The sequence below is a fragment of the Myotis yumanensis genome, unplaced genomic scaffold (genome assembly GCF_028538775.1).
Source record: "Myotis yumanensis isolate MYYU_CA2020_CCGP unplaced genomic scaffold, mMyoYum1.0.hap1 SCAF_10, whole genome shotgun sequence".
Lineage (NCBI taxonomy): Eukaryota > Metazoa > Chordata > Mammalia > Chiroptera > Vespertilionidae > Myotis > Myotis yumanensis.
Window position 1 is genome coordinate 17,475,435 of NW_027223761.1, and position 17,737 is coordinate 17,493,171.

General features: G+C 47.2%; 1 protein-coding gene across 8 annotated transcripts in view; it reads right to left on the reverse strand.

Moving 5' to 3' along the window:
* Nucleotides 1-2,289: 2,289 nt before the first annotated feature.
* The window catches only part of CELF1 (CUGBP Elav-like family member 1), an 87,804-nt gene continuing 72,356 nt past the window's right edge, over nt 2,290-17,737 (reverse strand). For 5 of the 8 annotated variants that reach the window (XM_070427997.1, XM_070427998.1, XM_070427996.1 and 2 more), the window contains 5 exons: nt 17,198-17,326; nt 16,754-16,864; nt 14,757-14,942; nt 12,969-13,112; nt 7,284-12,458 (listed from right to left, as the gene is read on the reverse strand). In XM_070427997.1, the coding sequence (XP_070284098.1) occupies nt 12,331-12,458; nt 12,969-13,112; nt 14,757-14,942; nt 16,754-16,864; nt 17,198-17,326 (698 nt within the window). In that variant the 3' untranslated portion in view covers nt 7,284-12,330. Of the gene's footprint in view, nt 2,916-7,283; nt 12,459-12,968; nt 13,113-14,756; nt 14,943-16,753; nt 16,865-17,197; nt 17,327-17,737 lie in introns of those variants that run through there. The other 3 variants (XM_070427995.1, XM_070427994.1, XM_070427993.1) reach the window with 3 other exon arrangements.

The following is a 17,737-nucleotide window of genomic DNA, read 5'->3' on the forward strand; positions in this document are numbered from 1 at the left end:
CTCTCTGTAAAAAATCAATAAAATATATTTTTTAAAAAAGTAACTGTCATCTTCTGATATTTGTTCATTTACTCACTAAATATTCTCTCAACACTTACGTGCCAGCCCTGGGGCTCCAGGGAGGACTGAGACTGATGTGGTCCCTGCCTTCATGAAGCTCATGCTGGCAGTGGAATTTCAACCAGGGCACCCAGGGTCCGTCAGACACTCCCCAAGGAGTATGCTCTACGGGGACTTCAGTCAGGTTGACCTGGTTAAAATCCAACTTAGAACTTGGAGCCATGTGACAGGGGAGCCGCGGCTTCTCTGTGCTTGTTCCCACCTTCCCACCTTCCCACGCTGCCCATTGCTGGTGGACTAGTACAGTGACTACAATTTGTAAGTGGTAGTTATTGTGTATTCTTTTAAATGTATTTTTATTGATTTCGGAGAGGAAGGGAGGGCGAGATAGAAACATCAGTGATGAGAGGGAATCATCGAGCAGCCGCCTCCTGCAATCGGGCATGTGCCCTGACTGGGAGTCGAACCCATGACCTCCTGGTTCATAGACGCTCAACCACTGAGCCATGCCAGCCGGACTGTTTTGTGTTCTTAAAAGCAGAGTGACTGTCTAGAACAGTCCTGGCAGTAACTGCCTGGGATCATGGAAATGTTCTTTGTCCAATACGGTAGCCCATGTGGCTTCACAGTGAAATGGAGGAATGAAATCTATGCAACAGCTCGAGTGGCTGGGCGGTCATCGTAGTGGACAATGCAGGCAGGGCTAGAAGAGCGCTGGACCCAGGGCGTGCCAGGTGGCGTAGCAGGTACACAGGCGCTGGGGGATGTGGAAGGGACAGGGGGCTGCAGACACATGGCTGGATGGCAAGGAGACAGGCTCAGAAGAGCCAGGAATGGCAGGAGCAGGTGTAGGGGAGGAAAGGACATGCCTCAGGAGGTAGGCGAAGTGAAAGCCAGGCACAGGAAGGCACATGCTGCATGACTGCATTGACACGATCCCTCCAGAACAGGCACATCTAAAGAGCAGAAAGGTTAGTGATTGCGGGGCTGGGAATGGGGGTGGGCGTGGGAGTGACTGCTAATGAGAACGGGGTTTCTCTGGGAGGTGATGACACTGAGCTGTGGTGAGGGCTGCACAAGGCTAACACTAACGACGATGCTTCAAGTGGACAATGTACAGTGTGCGAATCTCCATCAAGCAGCTTCACAGCACTGAAACCTCAGGCCTCAGGTCAACTTCCCACCGCGAGGCTCTGACTCTGATGTAAAAAACAAGAGCCCTCCCTATGGCTGGAGCCTTTACCAGGGCGGAGAAAGTCGATGCCTGCAGGAGAAACTGAACACTGGCTGATGGGGGCTTGGAAGGACTCCCGAGACAGAAGGAAAATGCTTGAAAAACGCAAAAGGTGCAAGAAAAAGCCACCTGTGATCTCCTGGAAGGGCTGTTGTCAGACGGTAGTTTGACATTCCCACAGGTGAGGGGACAAGCCTGGTCTTTCACTTCCTTCCCGATGGCGTCTCTCCGTTTAGGGACCGGGATGCTCAGATGGGCACAGCACGTGCAGAACCTGTGCGCTGAGGAAGCTGGGGCACGGGCTTTCTCTGCGGGAAGCCAGGAACCAGGAGGGGACAAGATGGTACTGAGGCATCCATTCAAAAGTGAAAGGTGATTGAAAGTCCGTTTTGTTTTTTAAAAAAATACATTTTATTGATTTTTTACAGAGAGAAAGGGAGAGGGAGGGATAGAGTTAGAAACATCGATGAGAGAGAAGCATCGATCAGCTGCCTCCTGCACACCCCTCACTGGGGATGTGCCCACAACCAAGGTACATGCCCTTGACCAGAATCGAACCCGGGATTCTTCAGTCCCCAGGCTGACGCTCTATCCAGTGAGCCAAACCGGCCAGGGCTGAATGTGTTTTCAAAAGGAATACAGTCTGCCCTAACTGGTTTGGCTCAGTGGATGGAGCGTCGGCCTGTGGACTCAAGGGTTCTGGGTTCGATTCTGGTCAAGGGCATGTACCTTAGTTGCGGGCACATCCCCAGTGGGGAGTGTGCAGGGGGCAGCTGATCAATGTTTCTCTCTCATCGATGTTTCTGACACTCTATCCCTCTCTCTTCCTCTCTGTAAAAAGTCAATGAATACAGTCTGCCCTAACTGGTTTGGCTCAGTGGATAGAGCGTCAGCCTGCGGACTGAAGGGTCCCAGGTTTGATTCCAGTCAAGGGCATGTACCTTGGTTGTGGGCACATCCTCAGTAGGGAGTGTGCAGGAGGCAGCTGATCGATGTTTCTCTCTCATTGATGTTTCTAACTCTCTATCCCTCTCCCCTCCTCTCTGTAAAAAATCAATAAAATATATTTTTTAAAAAAAGGAATACAGTTTAAAACCCAGTTATAAAGATGCACAAGTCTAAATTTTAAAGGCTTAAAAACAGTATTTTTAGCGCAGTCCTTTTTGTGAATTTTAAAGAGAAACAACAACCTTTAAGTATGCTGTTAAATTGGAAGATATTCAAGCTGTACTTAACATTCTGTTTTTCTACCAAGCTCCGTATCAGGAGTTCTAAGGCAAAGACTTAGATCTAGATCACCTTGATCTTGAGTCAGAGAAAAATCAGCGCTAGTTGGGGATGTAATGAGCAGCCTTGAGAACAGTCAATATACTGTAATAGCTTCTGCATGGTGACAGGAGGTAACAGACTTACTGTGATCACTCCGTAATGTATTTAATACCGAGTCACTATGTAGTACACCTGAAACTAAGATAATTTTGGAAGTCAATTGTTCTTCAATTTTAAAAGGAATCTTCAAGTTCAATCTCCCTCTAATTACAGAGGACACAGCTCGGGAACGAAGTCCATGAGAAAGCCCCTGATGCTCCATCCTGGCCCAACTTCCCAGTGTGAAACAGACCTGCAACGGCATGCAGCGAACACGTTACATATAGGTGGCTATGCAGCTTAGTGTGTATTTTAAGACACAGAATTAGGAGATTTTACAAATACTGATGGTCAGAATGAGTTCAAGTTGAAAAAGGTGCACTTCAAGTGGCTTTAAAACATTAGTGGTGGCCCTAACTGGTTTGGCTCAGTGGATAGAGCGTCGGCCTGTGGACTAAAGGGTCCCAGGTTCGATTCCAGTCAAGGGCACATCCCCAGTAGGGGGTGTGCAGGAGGCAGCTGATTGATGTTTCTCTCTTATCCATGTTTCTAACTCTCTATCCCTCTCCCTTCCTCTCTGTAAAAAAAATCAATAAAATACATTAAAAAAAAGTTAGTGGTGACACCCTGGCTGGTACGACTCAGCTGGCTGGACATCGTCCCGGGCATCAGAAGGCTGCCGATTCAACTCCCAGCCAAGACACATGCCCGGGTTGTGGGCTCAATCTGCAGTATGGAGCATGCAGGAGGCAGCTAAACAATGTTTCTCTCTCCCTTCTCTAAAAATCAATCAAAAATGTAAAAATAAAAAAACCCAAACAAAAAAACACATTAGGTGGGTTGTATGACATCATGAATGCGCTGAATTGTCCACTTAAAAATAGTTAAAGGAGAACAATTTATATGTTTTTTACCATAATAAAAAAAATTAAGACAAACATTAGGTACGTAGTTTAGGTGGTACTAGATCTAGGAAAGAAACATGTGGTAGGACTGACGTTCCAGTCCTCAGGAAATGGCCTCACAGGAGCACACTGACCAACTATTTGGGAACAGGGCTACCAATGAACCCCCCTAAACACCAAGACAGCTGCTCTAAGGAGGGTGAAGCTGTAATGATTTGCCACAGGAGTTTAGGGGCCCAAGTTCCTTTCACTAGAGCCTGGAGGACAGTGTGTGAGCCCGTGCGGTGTGATGGCACAGGTTCACTAGAGCATATTCATTGGCTTTCGACTTCTCTTCAGTAGTGGTTACAAGAAAGGGCTTGGGAGCCAGGCAGACCTGGTTTTTAAATACACACACACACACTTTTTATTGATGTCAGAGAGGAAGGGAGAAGAGAGAGAAACATTAATGATGAGAATCATTGATTAGTTGCCTCCTGCACACCCCCTACTGGGGATTGAGCCCACGATACCCTGGTTCATAGTTTGATGCTCAACCACTGAGCAGCATGGACTGGGCAAACCTGGTTTGGTTCTCAGTGCTGCCAAATACCAAGCAGGCAGCCCAACTTCTTCTAACCTCAGTTTGCTCATCTGCAAAATGGGGATGAGAACAGCAGCTCCCTCCCAGTGATGTTACAAAGACTGCAACACGTGAGGAGTATTTTTACCACTGTGAAGCCTTTACCTAGCTCGGCCATCACCAGTCAACTAAGTTGAAGTTTATTTGAATCAAGGATGGTAACGTTTTATTTTTTATTTATTTATTTTTTTAAATATTTTATTGATTTTCCACAGAGAGGAAGGGAGAAGAGAGACAGAGAGTTAGAAACATTGATAAGAGAGAAACACCGACCAGCTGCCTCCTGCACATCTCCCACTGGGGATGTGCCCGCAACCCAGGTACATGCCCCTGACCGGAATCGAACCTGGGACCCTTCAGTCCGCAGGCCGACGCTCTATCCACTGAGCCAAACCAGTTTTGGCGGATGGTAATGTTTTAAATAGAACTCAGTAAAGGATCTTCTTTGGGGGGAAAAAGCCTAAAACATACAATGTGTATCCAGCGTTTCCCACAGTACTTCGACTGTGGTCAATGAACGTTGGCTAGAATAATTACTGTCTATTAATACAAAGTTCAGATTTGCAGTTAAACACATTTTTGATAAATACAATTGAAAAGGCTATTTCCCCAAGTTCATTAGTATTCAGAATCCTCACTTCCACAGAACATTTCATAGGCTAGTCTTCAGTGCCACCCACTGGGAAAGCTGCCCGACAAGCCTCTGACAGGCCAGGTGTGGGTTGCATGCCTGAGGCAAGCACAAAGCCTGGCCTCCCGGGGGAGTGAGGGTGGCAGTGAAGGAGCAGGTAAGGTACACTTCAGTCAGAGGACCTGAGCCTCCCGGCCCTGTGGCTGAACTTGTCATTCAAGGACTTAGGAGGCGCAGGTGTGGGGCCTCACTTGGAGAGAGATCTAAAATTAATGAAGAGTAGCCATTGCCGGTTTGGCTCAGTGGATAGAGCGTCGGCATGCGGACTGAAGGGTCCTGGATGTGTTGTAGGCTCCATCCCCAGTAGGGAGCATGCAGGAGGCAGCCAATCAATAATTCCCTCTCATCACTGATGTTGCTCTCTCTCTCTCTCCCTCTCCCTTTCTCTCTGAAATCAATAAAAATCTATTTTAAAAATAAAAAAATAGAATAAACAAATAGAAATGCCCTCCTGTGACCTTGCTCTGAGGTCAGAATGAGGGGAAAGGAGCTGACCCACTTTGGGCTGCAGCAGTTAAAGCCTAGAGTAGTGGTTCTCAACCTTCCTAATGCCCAGACCCTTTAGTACAGTTCCTCATGTTGTGGTGACCCCCAACCAGAAAATTATTTTCGTTGCTACTTCATAACTGTAATTTTGCTACTGTTATGAATCGTAATGTAAATATCTGATATGCAGGATGTATTTTCATTGTTACAAATTGAACATAATTAAAGCATAGTGATTAATCACAAAAACAATATGTAATTATAGTTGTGTTTTCCGATGGTCTTAGGCGACCCGTCAAAGGGTCGTTCGACCCCCAGGTTGAGAACCGCTGGCCTAGAGGAAGAACTGCATGCTCTGAACTCCACACTGGCCGGCCGCTTCCCAGGGCACAGGACTCCACAGCCCAGGGAAGGGACTTGCACTCAGAGGGGTGGGCAAGTTGTTCAGTGTGGCAGCGCTAGTGGGAATAGAAAAAGCATAAAAATTAAGGATGCCCAAAAAATTTTAAGGTACTTCCATATCAGCAGGAATGTTGCAAAAGAAGAGAAGGTGATGGAGAAGGCAGTTTTCTGGGCAAATTACCTCCTTTCAGGAGCCTTTGGTGGGTTTGGTCACATACAGGTACATCAAAATGAAACCTTATCAGGGCACCCAACACCTCCCCAGGAATGCCAACAACCCCCCAAACCCACCACCCACCCCAACAATCAATAACTCTGAAGACAACACCAGTTCTTCTCAAACAGTTTAATAGCAAATAAACAAAGGAAGGTACCACACTTGGCAGATACAAAATGACTTTTTGTCCGTGTGTCTGTGCAATTAAAACAGATTTAGGTTCCCCATTGGGAAAAAAGGAAAAACACACAAAAAAAGGAGATTTCTTTTAAACACATACTCCCTTGCTCCAAACTTTTAACAATTTTTTTTCTTTTTTAATCCACTACACAAACTGTGATCAGGTCAGAAAAGCGACAATGGCTCTTCTTGCCTTTTTTTTTAAACCATTAAAGTAAAATCCATAATTTTCTACATAGTACAACACAAGTTCACACAAAAAAGACATTTTCTTTTGCAAATCAAAACAGGGAAGAAAGGAAAAGCTCAAACAAGGTAAAGGAAAAGCATTTCTACGGCTGAATCACGACTTTGAGTTGATTGAATCCCGTTGTTGCTGCAGAACAGACTGTGCGTTTGGTCATAGTGGCAATTTTTTCTCTTCACATTGTGAAATCACTTTACATTGTTTTCTAGTAGAAAAGGCAAAAAACTGTACAAAACCCCTAGTGTTAAATACAACGTTTGTACCAATAAAAAACTCACACAGGTTTGTCTCCAAAATGTAAAGATTCTTTTTTTTTTCTTTTTAAATTATTCACAAAAAGCAGCTGGAAATCAGAAAGGCAGCTGCCGCTCCAGGGTCTCAAATCCATTAAAACCACCACAGAACAATTAAAACAATCAGAGAGAAAAAGAAAAGGAAACGTCCAACGTTTGGCATTTGGTTTTATCCACAGGTTTTCCCAGAGCTCCTCTTGGAATTAAAAGCAAAATATATTGGCAAACACGGATTCTGAATACACAGGAAGGGGAGCCTCAGTGCCTTCTGCCAACAGAGGCGGCTCTGTGCAGTCAGACTGTAGGGTGCACGGCAGTTTGCTCAGGCTGGGGTTCCTGGCCTCCTTCCATCCACTCGCCCCTTCCAGGAAATTCAGCAGTCTGCCATACACTGGGCCTCCACGGGGCCGCCCTTTCCTTCTAGTAAGAATGGCCTCAAGCATAATACTAGGCAACCCGCTGGGTCCCAGACCAGAAATTCTGCTGGGATCCCTTCCTTCATCAACCTCAGCATGGATGATGCTAACAGTGCTTCTACCTTCCCCACCCCTCCCCGGCCCTCGGCTACCCCTCCCTCTCCACCCTTCCCCGGGCACTCCTGCTACCCAGCTCTCCCGCCCACCCGCAGCTCAGTTCTTCTCTGGGTGGGTCTATCACAAACTCTCTCTCTGCGACCTCTCACCTCCACAGATCACCCTGTGACCCCTCATCTCCCCTGGCTCTTCCGCTGCCATTCACATTCTTACTCAAGCCCCTAAGACCCTGAGGCTGACGGTGCCACAGAGAAGAGGGCAAGTTCCCTTCAGGGAACCAAGGAGCTGGTTTGCCTGGCACCCAGGGACAGTAGCTATTTGGCTCTTCACCCAATTTTAAAAAACAAATCCCTGCCCTTACCCCATCTCACTAGCTAATAAGCAAGAGCAGAGCTGCGGTGAAGAGCCAGTGTGGGGTGGCTGGTGGCCAGGGCTGTAAACAGTGTGAAGACTGTAGTATTGTGCTTGTCACCTAGGAAAAGCGCTGGCAGGTGTACTGCCGCTTAGTGCACAGATGGCCGCCTCCGAGTGGTCACGAGCACCCTCCTTCCTCTGGGCTGAGAGATGCTCACTACCCCTAATGCGCTAAGCCTCCTGCCCACCTGCAGCCACCTTCTGGATTCTACCTCTGTTCCCGTGCCTCTCAGGCACCCTCCTAACCCATCTCTGAGCAGAGCAGCCAGCCTCCTGGAGGCCCTGCTGAGGCCTGGAGGCCACAGGAGGTGACAGTCTCAGTGCACAGGCAGACGCTCTAAGGGCAATAGAGGAGAAAGTTGCCACTTCAAATAAAACAATACAATCTTGAAAAAAATAATCAACCCCACAACAACTTAAAACAGCTTCTTTGAAACCCTTTTAAATCGGTCAGTTTTTGCACAAACTATAGAAAACAGAGAGGTGAAGGTGATATATAAGAAGGTGTGAAGAAACAGCAGGAAACATGCAAAACTTGTTTTTTCTGGGCATAATCTTAGTAGGAAAGGAAAAAATTCCAAACAAAAGCACAAAAACAATACAAAAACAAAAACCAAAAAAATATCAAAGCATCACATTTTGCTGTGGAGACTATAGGAACAAGCATGGGTAGGGACAGCAGCCGGGGAGGGGCCGGGGGATCTGAAGGCCCCCTGCAGGTGGCTGCAGGAAGAGCCCCAAAAGGAAAAGGGCTGGCTGGCTGCAGCCTGCTGTCAAAAAGGAAAGGGGTTCAGGTGTTTTCTGCAGTGAGAACTCAGAAAAACAAAAATAAACACATGCGGTCTCCTCAAGCCCCACAAACTGTATCAGCAAAATGTGCTCAGGAGCCTCAAAGGTTTCAGTGACATCTTTTATTTCATTGTTTACTTCAAAGTTGTCTTTAAAACTAAGCACACAGAAACAAAGCCTAGAAACAGACTGGCTGTGTGTTCACAGAAATACAAACACTACGCGGTATGTGCTAGTAGGGCTGCTCTGAAGACAATTACAAAGAATTGGAATCACAAAATCAAGTGGTTATCTTATGAAGTTCTAGAAAAATAGATTTTTTTATATTCAAATGCAAGTTTAAATATTTCCCCTTCAGCAGTCGTTCTAGCAAAACCAATTTGGCAGCACAAAAGAAAAAAAAAGGAAAGAAAAAAGAAAAAACAAAGAAAAGAAACAAACATAATAAAAATACACATCAGCATCAAAGGTCAAACACAAGGTCAAAGGTGAGAGTTCAAGCATCAGAGAAGCTGAAGAGACAGGGATTTGGACGATGTACTTGACGCCACATCGACATGCTTTAGGCACAACGATGAACAAACGGCAGGAATCTAGAAAAAAAACAAACCAGAAAGAGGGAGACCCACTGAGTTACACAGAGCAATACATCCAAACAAAGAGAGAGAGAACAGGAACACTCACTGTGTACAGCCCTGAAATGAGGAGGCGGGCGGGGCAGGGGCTGGGCAATGACAGGGAACTTTTGCACATGCTAACAATGGACACAGGGAAAAGTCAAAAAGGACATGGAGGACACCAAGAAAACATCCAATTGCCAGAGACAGAGGGAAACTAAGGCTTGGATTTCCCCCGAAGCATCCAAACACGTCTGAGATCTCTGGTGGTGTAGAGCCTTGGCCTCTCCAGCTCCCTGTTCAAGACCCAGGGAGAAAGAAGCCTGGGGTGGGAGAATTCTTTAGGGGAGGGGGCCAGGATTTCTCCTCAATCCTATAGGGATGGCCCTTTGTTCCCAGAAATCCAAGCTCTTAGCTTCCACGCAGGCCCTGGTCACTCATGTGGGACCCAGGGAACAGTGTGGATGTATTCAAGGCAAATCAATTTCATGATGAAACCCAAGTAGAAAACAAAAACTACTACAGGATAAAACACATTTATGTAAGTGAAACCCCCACACAACAGCAAAAGATTGCATAAGACTTGACTGCGAGTCTCCACTCTCTGAGCTGAACCCTTTCACACCGGGAGACTTGTAGGGGAGCAGCTTCTGCACAAAACCATCTTTGGCCTGGGGAGAAAACTGTGCTCGAGGGCAGTGCTGCTGCGCTAACTCACTGGGCAGGAGAGAAGAGAACGGACAGAAGTGCCCAGTCTCACCCGCTGGCCTCCGCAGCAGCCCAGGACTCTGCTGGGGCAAATGCTCCTTTTAGAAAAGAACACCCACAAGCAGGTCAGGAACCTCAGGGTGCGGTATCAAAGGCAGGCTGATCACACCTTTGCCTTCATGTCGTTTGGAAAGGGGTTTCTGACGGTCTCAAGAGCCCAGGACAAATCTGTGGGCAATAATGGTGAAATGGGGGAGGAGGGAGAGAGGGGAAAAAGTGGGAACGGAGTGGGCTTCTGGGATTTGGAAAACCCCACGATGGCCAAGGAGGAAGACAGAACAGAAGGTTAGTGATCACAGCACCACAGCACCCTGGAGAGCACAGCTCCCTCCTCCGCCAATTCACAGCATTAATTCCTTCCCCCTCTGGCAGATTAGCTGGGCTGCAAACAGGCTACAGAAAGTCAGTAGTTTCAATCATACACAGCACCCTGTGTGTATAACAATCACATTCTGGATTCTACAAAATCCTGGCCTTTTCCAGAGATATAATTTAGGTAATAAATATTCTCCACCCCGGAGCTGTATAAAACTTCTATAAAAATAGAAACAACATTCTTAATTCCGGCCGGTTGGGATTCAGAACAGCGCCTCCCCAACCTAGCATTTTTTTTTTCTTTTTTCTTTTTTCATTTTTATTTTTTGCATTTATTTAAAAAATCCCATCATGACCCTGGAAGCCTTTGGAACAGTTTTATCCTTGAAACACAGGACACATTTCACCCAGTGCGCAGAATTCAAGTTTACGTGGTTCAGCTTAAGAAGTATGTTCACGTTTCTTAGAGGACAACAGACCCAAGTTATCATTATGAGAAGGGAACAGCTGTCCCAGCTTCAGTGGGATAACCAAATATCTGTACAACAGCAAGATGGTCAATCCCTGTCTGTGACCCAAATGGACAGCATGACAAGGAGAGAGTCCCCACCCAACTTATTAGCAAACCAACCCTTTGATCTCATCTCTGCTGCTAGGGGTCAGGACTGATGTTTGTTAAATTTAAGATCTCAGGGACCCAGTCACTGGCCTGGACTAAAAGTCATATCCTAACAGGGCTGCCTGGGCCCAAGTGCACTTCCCAACAGCATGTCCTTCCTGGCTCTCCACCCCCAGCATTTCTTGGAGCAGAGGCAGAGCCCGGAGGCTGGGGAGATCACAGGCAAGAGCTGGAGTAAGACCGTGGGAGGCAGCAGGGAGCTAACTATAAGCACGTGGACAAAAATGAACATGATAATACTGAGGTAAATAAACACTAAATCCATATGGAGGCTGTAAACGTCCTGTTGTCTCCTCTGTCCCCAAGAGAAGAAGACAGGGCTGGAGTGGTTAGAAGACGGGACTGCCTTGATGAAAATACTACATCTGAGACACCTCAACCAAGGAGGCAAGCATGCATTTCTTAGTCCTTTTAAGTACCAAGTGCTGGCTGACCTCTGGCAAATGAAGTACTCTGGCTCCAAGGGACCTTCTGATGCAGGTGCACCAAGAAGCAGGCTCCTCTGCCCCAACTAGATGGCTTTTGATCACTCTGCTCAGGAGAAGTGCCCCCTCAGCCAGGTACTGTAAGCCCCTCTTGGTTCTGCCCTCATGATAAAACGGTGGCTTGGGATGAAATGACACTCCTTGCTGTGGTCAACTACAAAGAAGGAAACCAGTGTGTCTCCCTAGACATTCTGTAAGAAATGGGCCCTGGTCTAATGATCTGTTGAAATAAACTAAAACTGACCTGAGCGGCTGCTTCTTTCTAACAGCCCCCAAGCCTGGCAAGGCCAACCCAACACCAGTGGCCGGCTGGAACAGCTGGTAAGGGGTGGTGTCTCCCTGCTTTTTGCATACGTCAGGCTAATTTAATGGGTATTTTATTTCCAGAGAATTGTTAGCCCCTTCTTGGGAAAGAGGGGCAGAAACCCTGGACAAAATCTCAGTGCTTCCATAGAAGCAGCTATAGGAGAGTTCCCGCTGACACCTGCAGGGCAGTGGACATCAAGTCCCTCTCTCTCCTCAAAGCCAACCCCATCAGCTCCACCCTCCCATCCCCAGCTCTTGGACGGCAGCTCTCATTTCATCCACTCTCAAACTCAGGGAGATTCTGGGGGTCAGTTTTTGGTTTCACTCAGTCCTCTCTCAGGGTAGTTCTGGACAAGTTCTGATCTTCTTTAATGTTTCTCCATTCCCTCTCCTCCCCCAGGGTGGTTTGATGTTGGTCCTTCTCAACATATACTGGTTACAAACACAGCAAACTTTAAATAAAGAAAAAAGAAACTCAGAATATGGCACCTAAACTCCAAAGTAAAACACTGGAAACCAAAGCACAAACTTGTCCTCTGTACGAAGCGAAACTCCCACAGAAGGCAGTAGCCGAGTCTTCAGGGCAAGCTGTGCCTGCGAGAGTGGCAGGGATCAGGGTCCAGGGCTGTCAACACACAGCCTTAGGGCTTCGAATCATTAAGGGTGCTCCTCCCCAACTTACCAGAAGACCCTCACTCCAGTCTCAGAGGGGAGCACGCTCAGTAGGGCTTGCTGTCATTCTTCGAACGTTTGAGCTGCACTTTAAGCCGCTTCATGCCAATCTGAAAGCCGTTCATGGACTGGATGGCAGCTTGAGCAGAAACAGGATTGTCGTAACTTACAAAACCTGTGTGTCCAAGCAGAAACCTAGGTGAGGGACATAACCAGGCAAAGACATTCTCAGTCCTCCTTATGCAAGAGAGATACCTTATGAGCTTAGCCTCAAATCCCAATTTTCCTCAGCAGGAAAAAGAATTCTGGAAATTATATTACATAAACTTAAATTAGGTTCCTAAACAGTACTACTTTGACAACGACATGCTACTTTTAAGTATTTTGGTCAAGCCATTTTCCATACATTGCTTTATCCTATCCTCTGGAGAGACAGTGTGGGCAGAAATCATTGAGCCCATTACAGAAGTTGGGGGGGGAGGGGGGGGGGAGGAGACTGGGAGGGAAACAGGCTCAAAAAGAGGTCACGTAATCTGCTGAAGGCTGAGATAACAATAACCCAAACTCCATCCCAGGTTTCTGCTATCAGCCCCTTCCCTTTTTCAGTGGTAAAAGTACTTATCAGCCCCCAACACACACACACACACACACACACACACACACACCAGAAGAGAAACCAACATACCAAAACACTTGCTCAGGTTTGTCTGCTTATCTATAAAAACCTTGGCAGACACAACATTCCCAAAGGGCATAAACATTTGCAGCAGGTCCTGATCTCCAAATTCCTGGGGCAGGTGGTAGATGAACAGGTTGGCTCCCTCTGGACCTTAAAGACATCCACTGATTAAAAAGATATCCATGTGAAGCATGCTTACCCTCCCCTCCCCCACCCAATAAAACCATCCGAACCCCAACAAACAGATTCATTCATTCATTTGGAGAACTAAACAGATTCTTCAAATACTAAGAGGGGAACTGAAGGGCATTCACTGAAACAGGTCCCTTCCCTCATGTTTAGCTATGCTCTGTGTCTTACTGAGGGATGTGAGAATTTGACCTTGAAGGAGGAAGGCGTGCAGAGACAATAAAATAGGCAGACTTGCGTGTGGAGCATAAAACCAGAGACTAGATGCTTGTAGAAAAATACAGAAAAGGAGGACGAAAAAAATTATAAACACAACAGGTTTCAAAATTGTGCCTAGAAACTGCAGGGATGGGCAAATACATTGAGGCAGCAAGTGGGGGGCAGGAAATGACTACAAAGAGACAAAAGGAAATTTCTGGGGGTGATAGAATGTTCTAGTGTGATGGTGGTTACATGACTGTATGCATTCATCAAAGCTCATAGAGCTATCTTACAAAAAAGGTGAATTTTACCTTATGTCACTTGTGCTTCAGTAAAAAGAAATTACTTTTTAAACTATGATTAACACTGAGCTCAAAAATAGAATATGCTTTCCTCTTTCAACTACTCAACGATTTTCTAACCAAAAAAGAGTTTCATTACAACCACAGTGCAGTCAATTCTCTAGCCACTCTGGCCTCCCTGATGTTGTCAAACACATTAAAGAATCTTGCTGCCTCAGGGCCTTTGCACTTGCTGTTCCTCTGTCCCCATCACTCTGTCTTCCTCTGCTTAAATGGCAACTTAGAGAGAACGCCTCTGAACATTCCATATAAAATGCTGTGTTCCCGGCACTCCCCATCCCCTTTCCCATCCATCATTTGGAATACCCTGTGTTCTTACTGGTTTATTGTCTGCCTGCATAGTTCCACCAGTTCCCCTATTATCACATTCTAGGGCACATAAGTGCCTGATTTAGAGCGGGAGAGGATGCTGCTATGGCAAAAGAGAATACTTATCTTTTTCCCACATTAGTGCTTCAACCTTGCCAGCTCCTGCTTATAACACAAATATAAGCAGAGAGGTGTCAGCAGGGCTTTCAGGTCATATAAACCACCTTCAGGCCCCTTACTGCCTAGAAAGCCTCTCCTGAACTTAATACCATCAGAACACATACTTCCCACTGCATCAACACATGGGCCCTAACGCTCTGTCCCATCAGCGTTCAGTCTGTCCTCACTTAGGAAAAGCACAGATCACAAAGTGAGGAAAACACCAAATGCTAAAGCTAAAAGGAACACCTACCCAGCAGATACCCTTTGACAGATTTATAACCCACAGGGAAGGCTTCCTAATTGCCAAATGTGTCGGACACAGTAAGGTGTATTTCTTCATCTAAAATGGCAACCCTAACCCAGAAGGGTGCACAGAGGTTCTGATCTGAGCCACATCCAGAAAACATTCCAGAAGCAGGTCACACTTAGGAGTTTCTCAGCCCATCTTCGACACCATCAAAGAAAAGGGGTGGTCGGACCACCTGAAGGACTCTGAGCCTTCGCCTGCCGTTCAGTTCTGGTGCAGATGGAGAAACCACCCCGCCCGACCCCAGCCTCCCTTTGCACTCACCTTCCTTCTGGCTTCCAGCAGCACCAATACTCTGCTGTGTCAACAGATTCTGGTTGTACAGAGTGGGGAGCGCCGCGGCGGCATACTGCTGGATCCCCGAGTAGGCCTGCGTGAGGGCCTCCATGGTGCTCCCAGTGCCATTGGAAAGGCCACTGCTGCCAAGGCCACCATTTAAAGCAGCCATTCCTTGGTTGGGGGAGACAACAGAATTAACAGTATTGGAAAGACTCAACTGATGCCAAAGAAAAATTCCAAAGTCCTCCCTTTCATCTTGCTCCTAGTTTCACCCTGAGGCGGAATATCCATGAGTGGTCAGACTTCAGGACACTCACCAGAGCTCATTGCTAATGGGGACATTAAAAAATGCCACACCCAGATGTGGCTCTCCCCATTACCTTCTTCCAATCTGTGCAAGAAGTGACACCTTTTACACGACTTGCCTCATTTTCTCTAGCTTTCCTGCCACTTTCTCACACAGAGCTGGAACCTGGTAAACAGGAGTCCCAGGATTGGGTACAAAAGGGGACACATGTGCTCTATGAAAAGATGTAGGTAAACTCTATCATTAGCAATAGCAGTAACATTATGGAGTACTAGAGGCCTGGTGCATGGGATTCGTGCACTGGTGGGGGCATGGCCTGTGTGGGGATCGGCCCGCTGTGGGAGGGCTGCTCATCTCGGTCAGCTGAGCGGCTGTGGACCCACTCTCTGAGCCGCTGCTCCCTGGTCTGGCATCTTCCGTGGAGCTGGAGCACTCGCCTTCCCATGGGACCTGGTCGGGGCCAGGCCCAGGGACAATAGCACTGAGAGGCGGCGGAGTAGGCCTCAGTCCCACAGCAGTGGCGGTGCTGTGTAGTCTGCGGGCGTCTGGAGAAGGCGGCAGGGAGTGAGGAGGAGGAGGAGGCCACAGCAGGGAGTGAGGCGGCGCCTGGGGCGAGAAGGCCATGATTGCAGCCCGGGTTCCTACCCATCGACCCGGGGTTTGCAGCAGGAGCAACCGCTCATCCCGGTCAGCCAAGAGGCACTCCCACTGTGGTAGCGCACTGACCACCAGGGGGCAGCTCCTGCATTGAGCGTCTGTCCCCTGGTGGTCAGTGTGTGTCATAGTGACTGGTCGACTGGTTGTTCCGCCGTTTGGTCGCTGGGCTTTTATTACATAGGATATTCTACATGCCAGACTCTGTACTGAGCAATGTGCTCACACTTTACCTGTGTTCTCATCTGACTTCTTAATAACCCCCAAAGTATCCTCTCCCCATGTCATAGATAAGAAAATGACCTTGAAGCCTGGCTGGTATGGTTCAGTGGTTGAGCATCAACCCATGCACCAAGAGGTTTCCTGGGCACATGCCCAGGTTGTGGGCTCAATCCCCAGTATGGGGAGTGCAGGAGGCAGCCAATCAATGTTTCTCTCTCATCATTGATGTTTCTCTCTATCTCTCTCTCTCTCTCTCTCTCTCTCTCTCTCTCTCTCTCTGCCCCCCACCTCTCTGAAATCAATAAACATAATTTTTTTAAAAAAAGAAAAGAAAATGACTTTGGAAAGGTGGTCAAAAGTTATAGCTGGTTAGTGGTAGAGGTGGGATTTAACTCATGATTATTTTTAAAAGATTTTGAGAGAGTTGACCTAGCTGGTTTGGCTCAATGGACAGAGCGCTGGCCTGTGGACTCAAGGGTCCTGGGTTCGATTCTGGTCGGGGGCACATGCCTGGGTTGTGGGCTCGATCCTCACAGATGTGAGCAATACATTGATCAGCTGCCTCCTGCATGCCCATTACCAGGGATTAAGCCCACAACCCTGACAGAGGATCGAACCTGCAACCTTTTGATGCACAGATGATGCCTAACTAACTGAGCCACCCCAGCAAGGGCAACTCATAATTATTTTTTGGTTCACTGGGCTACTCAATCATTCTAACAGTACCCTTACCAGGGTTGTTTATAATGTGCTACCTGCACAAAGGCAGGCCTGATGACATCCATGGGCTGCCTCTCACCTGCCAACGAGCTGACATTGAGGCCTGCTGTTGCTCCAGCTAATGTCTGCAAGGCTCCAAGGGAGGCGATGGGGTTGACAGAGTTGCTACTGCTGGAGCTCGGTGAAGACCCTGCGACAAGAAATCCACGACTTAAACTCAAGCCAACACTTGCCTTCTGAGCAGGAACCAAAGCCCAAGAATGGTACTACTTAAGTATTCTTTTAGAAAAAAGTTTTCAGTTACTAATTTTAATAACTGTTCCTGCTGGACATAAAAACAATGATTACAAGAAATTAAAAATTATCAGATGTGTCTCAAGTTTGAAGGTGGCATTTGAAAATTTGTTGTTAATCATCTGTCCCCTTTGGAAATGGGTATTAACTGCTCTCAGAATGACGTACCCCTCTCTTAGGATTCTGCCCAAGGCACACAAGGGCCTACTGGCCCCTGCTACATGCTTACCTGAACTGGTGAGTACGCTGAGGGGACTGCTGGATGTAGTGAGAGCGTTGGTACCACTCGGTGTGCTCTGAGCAGCACTAGCGGCAGCAGCTAGGGCAGCCAAATTCTGTAACTGCATTGCATTTAACCCTGCAACATCCAAAGCAAGAGATCAGCAAGCAGATAAGAGTGCCTCCTTATCTGCTCCTGGAACAACAGCTCACACCAATGGAAGGCTAGTTCCAAAGAGGAAATATTCTAGATAAGCCTTATAAGCAACATTACAGGGCTCCAAAAAGATTCAGATATCCTTCAACTCATTAAGAAACTTGATACCATTTCCTCAGAGAAGAGGTATCTAATCCAATAGCATACCACCACAAATGAGTATTACTAGTAACAAAAGGATGGGCAATCAGGAATCCAGGAAAGGGGGTTGGTCAGTGGTCTACTATGGGCTCAGGTGTCCAAGAGGACAACAATGCCCACACCTGTGGCATCGAATGGGACTGCATCTGAGCTCCCACTCAGACTTCACAGGGGATGTGCTCTTTGAAATGG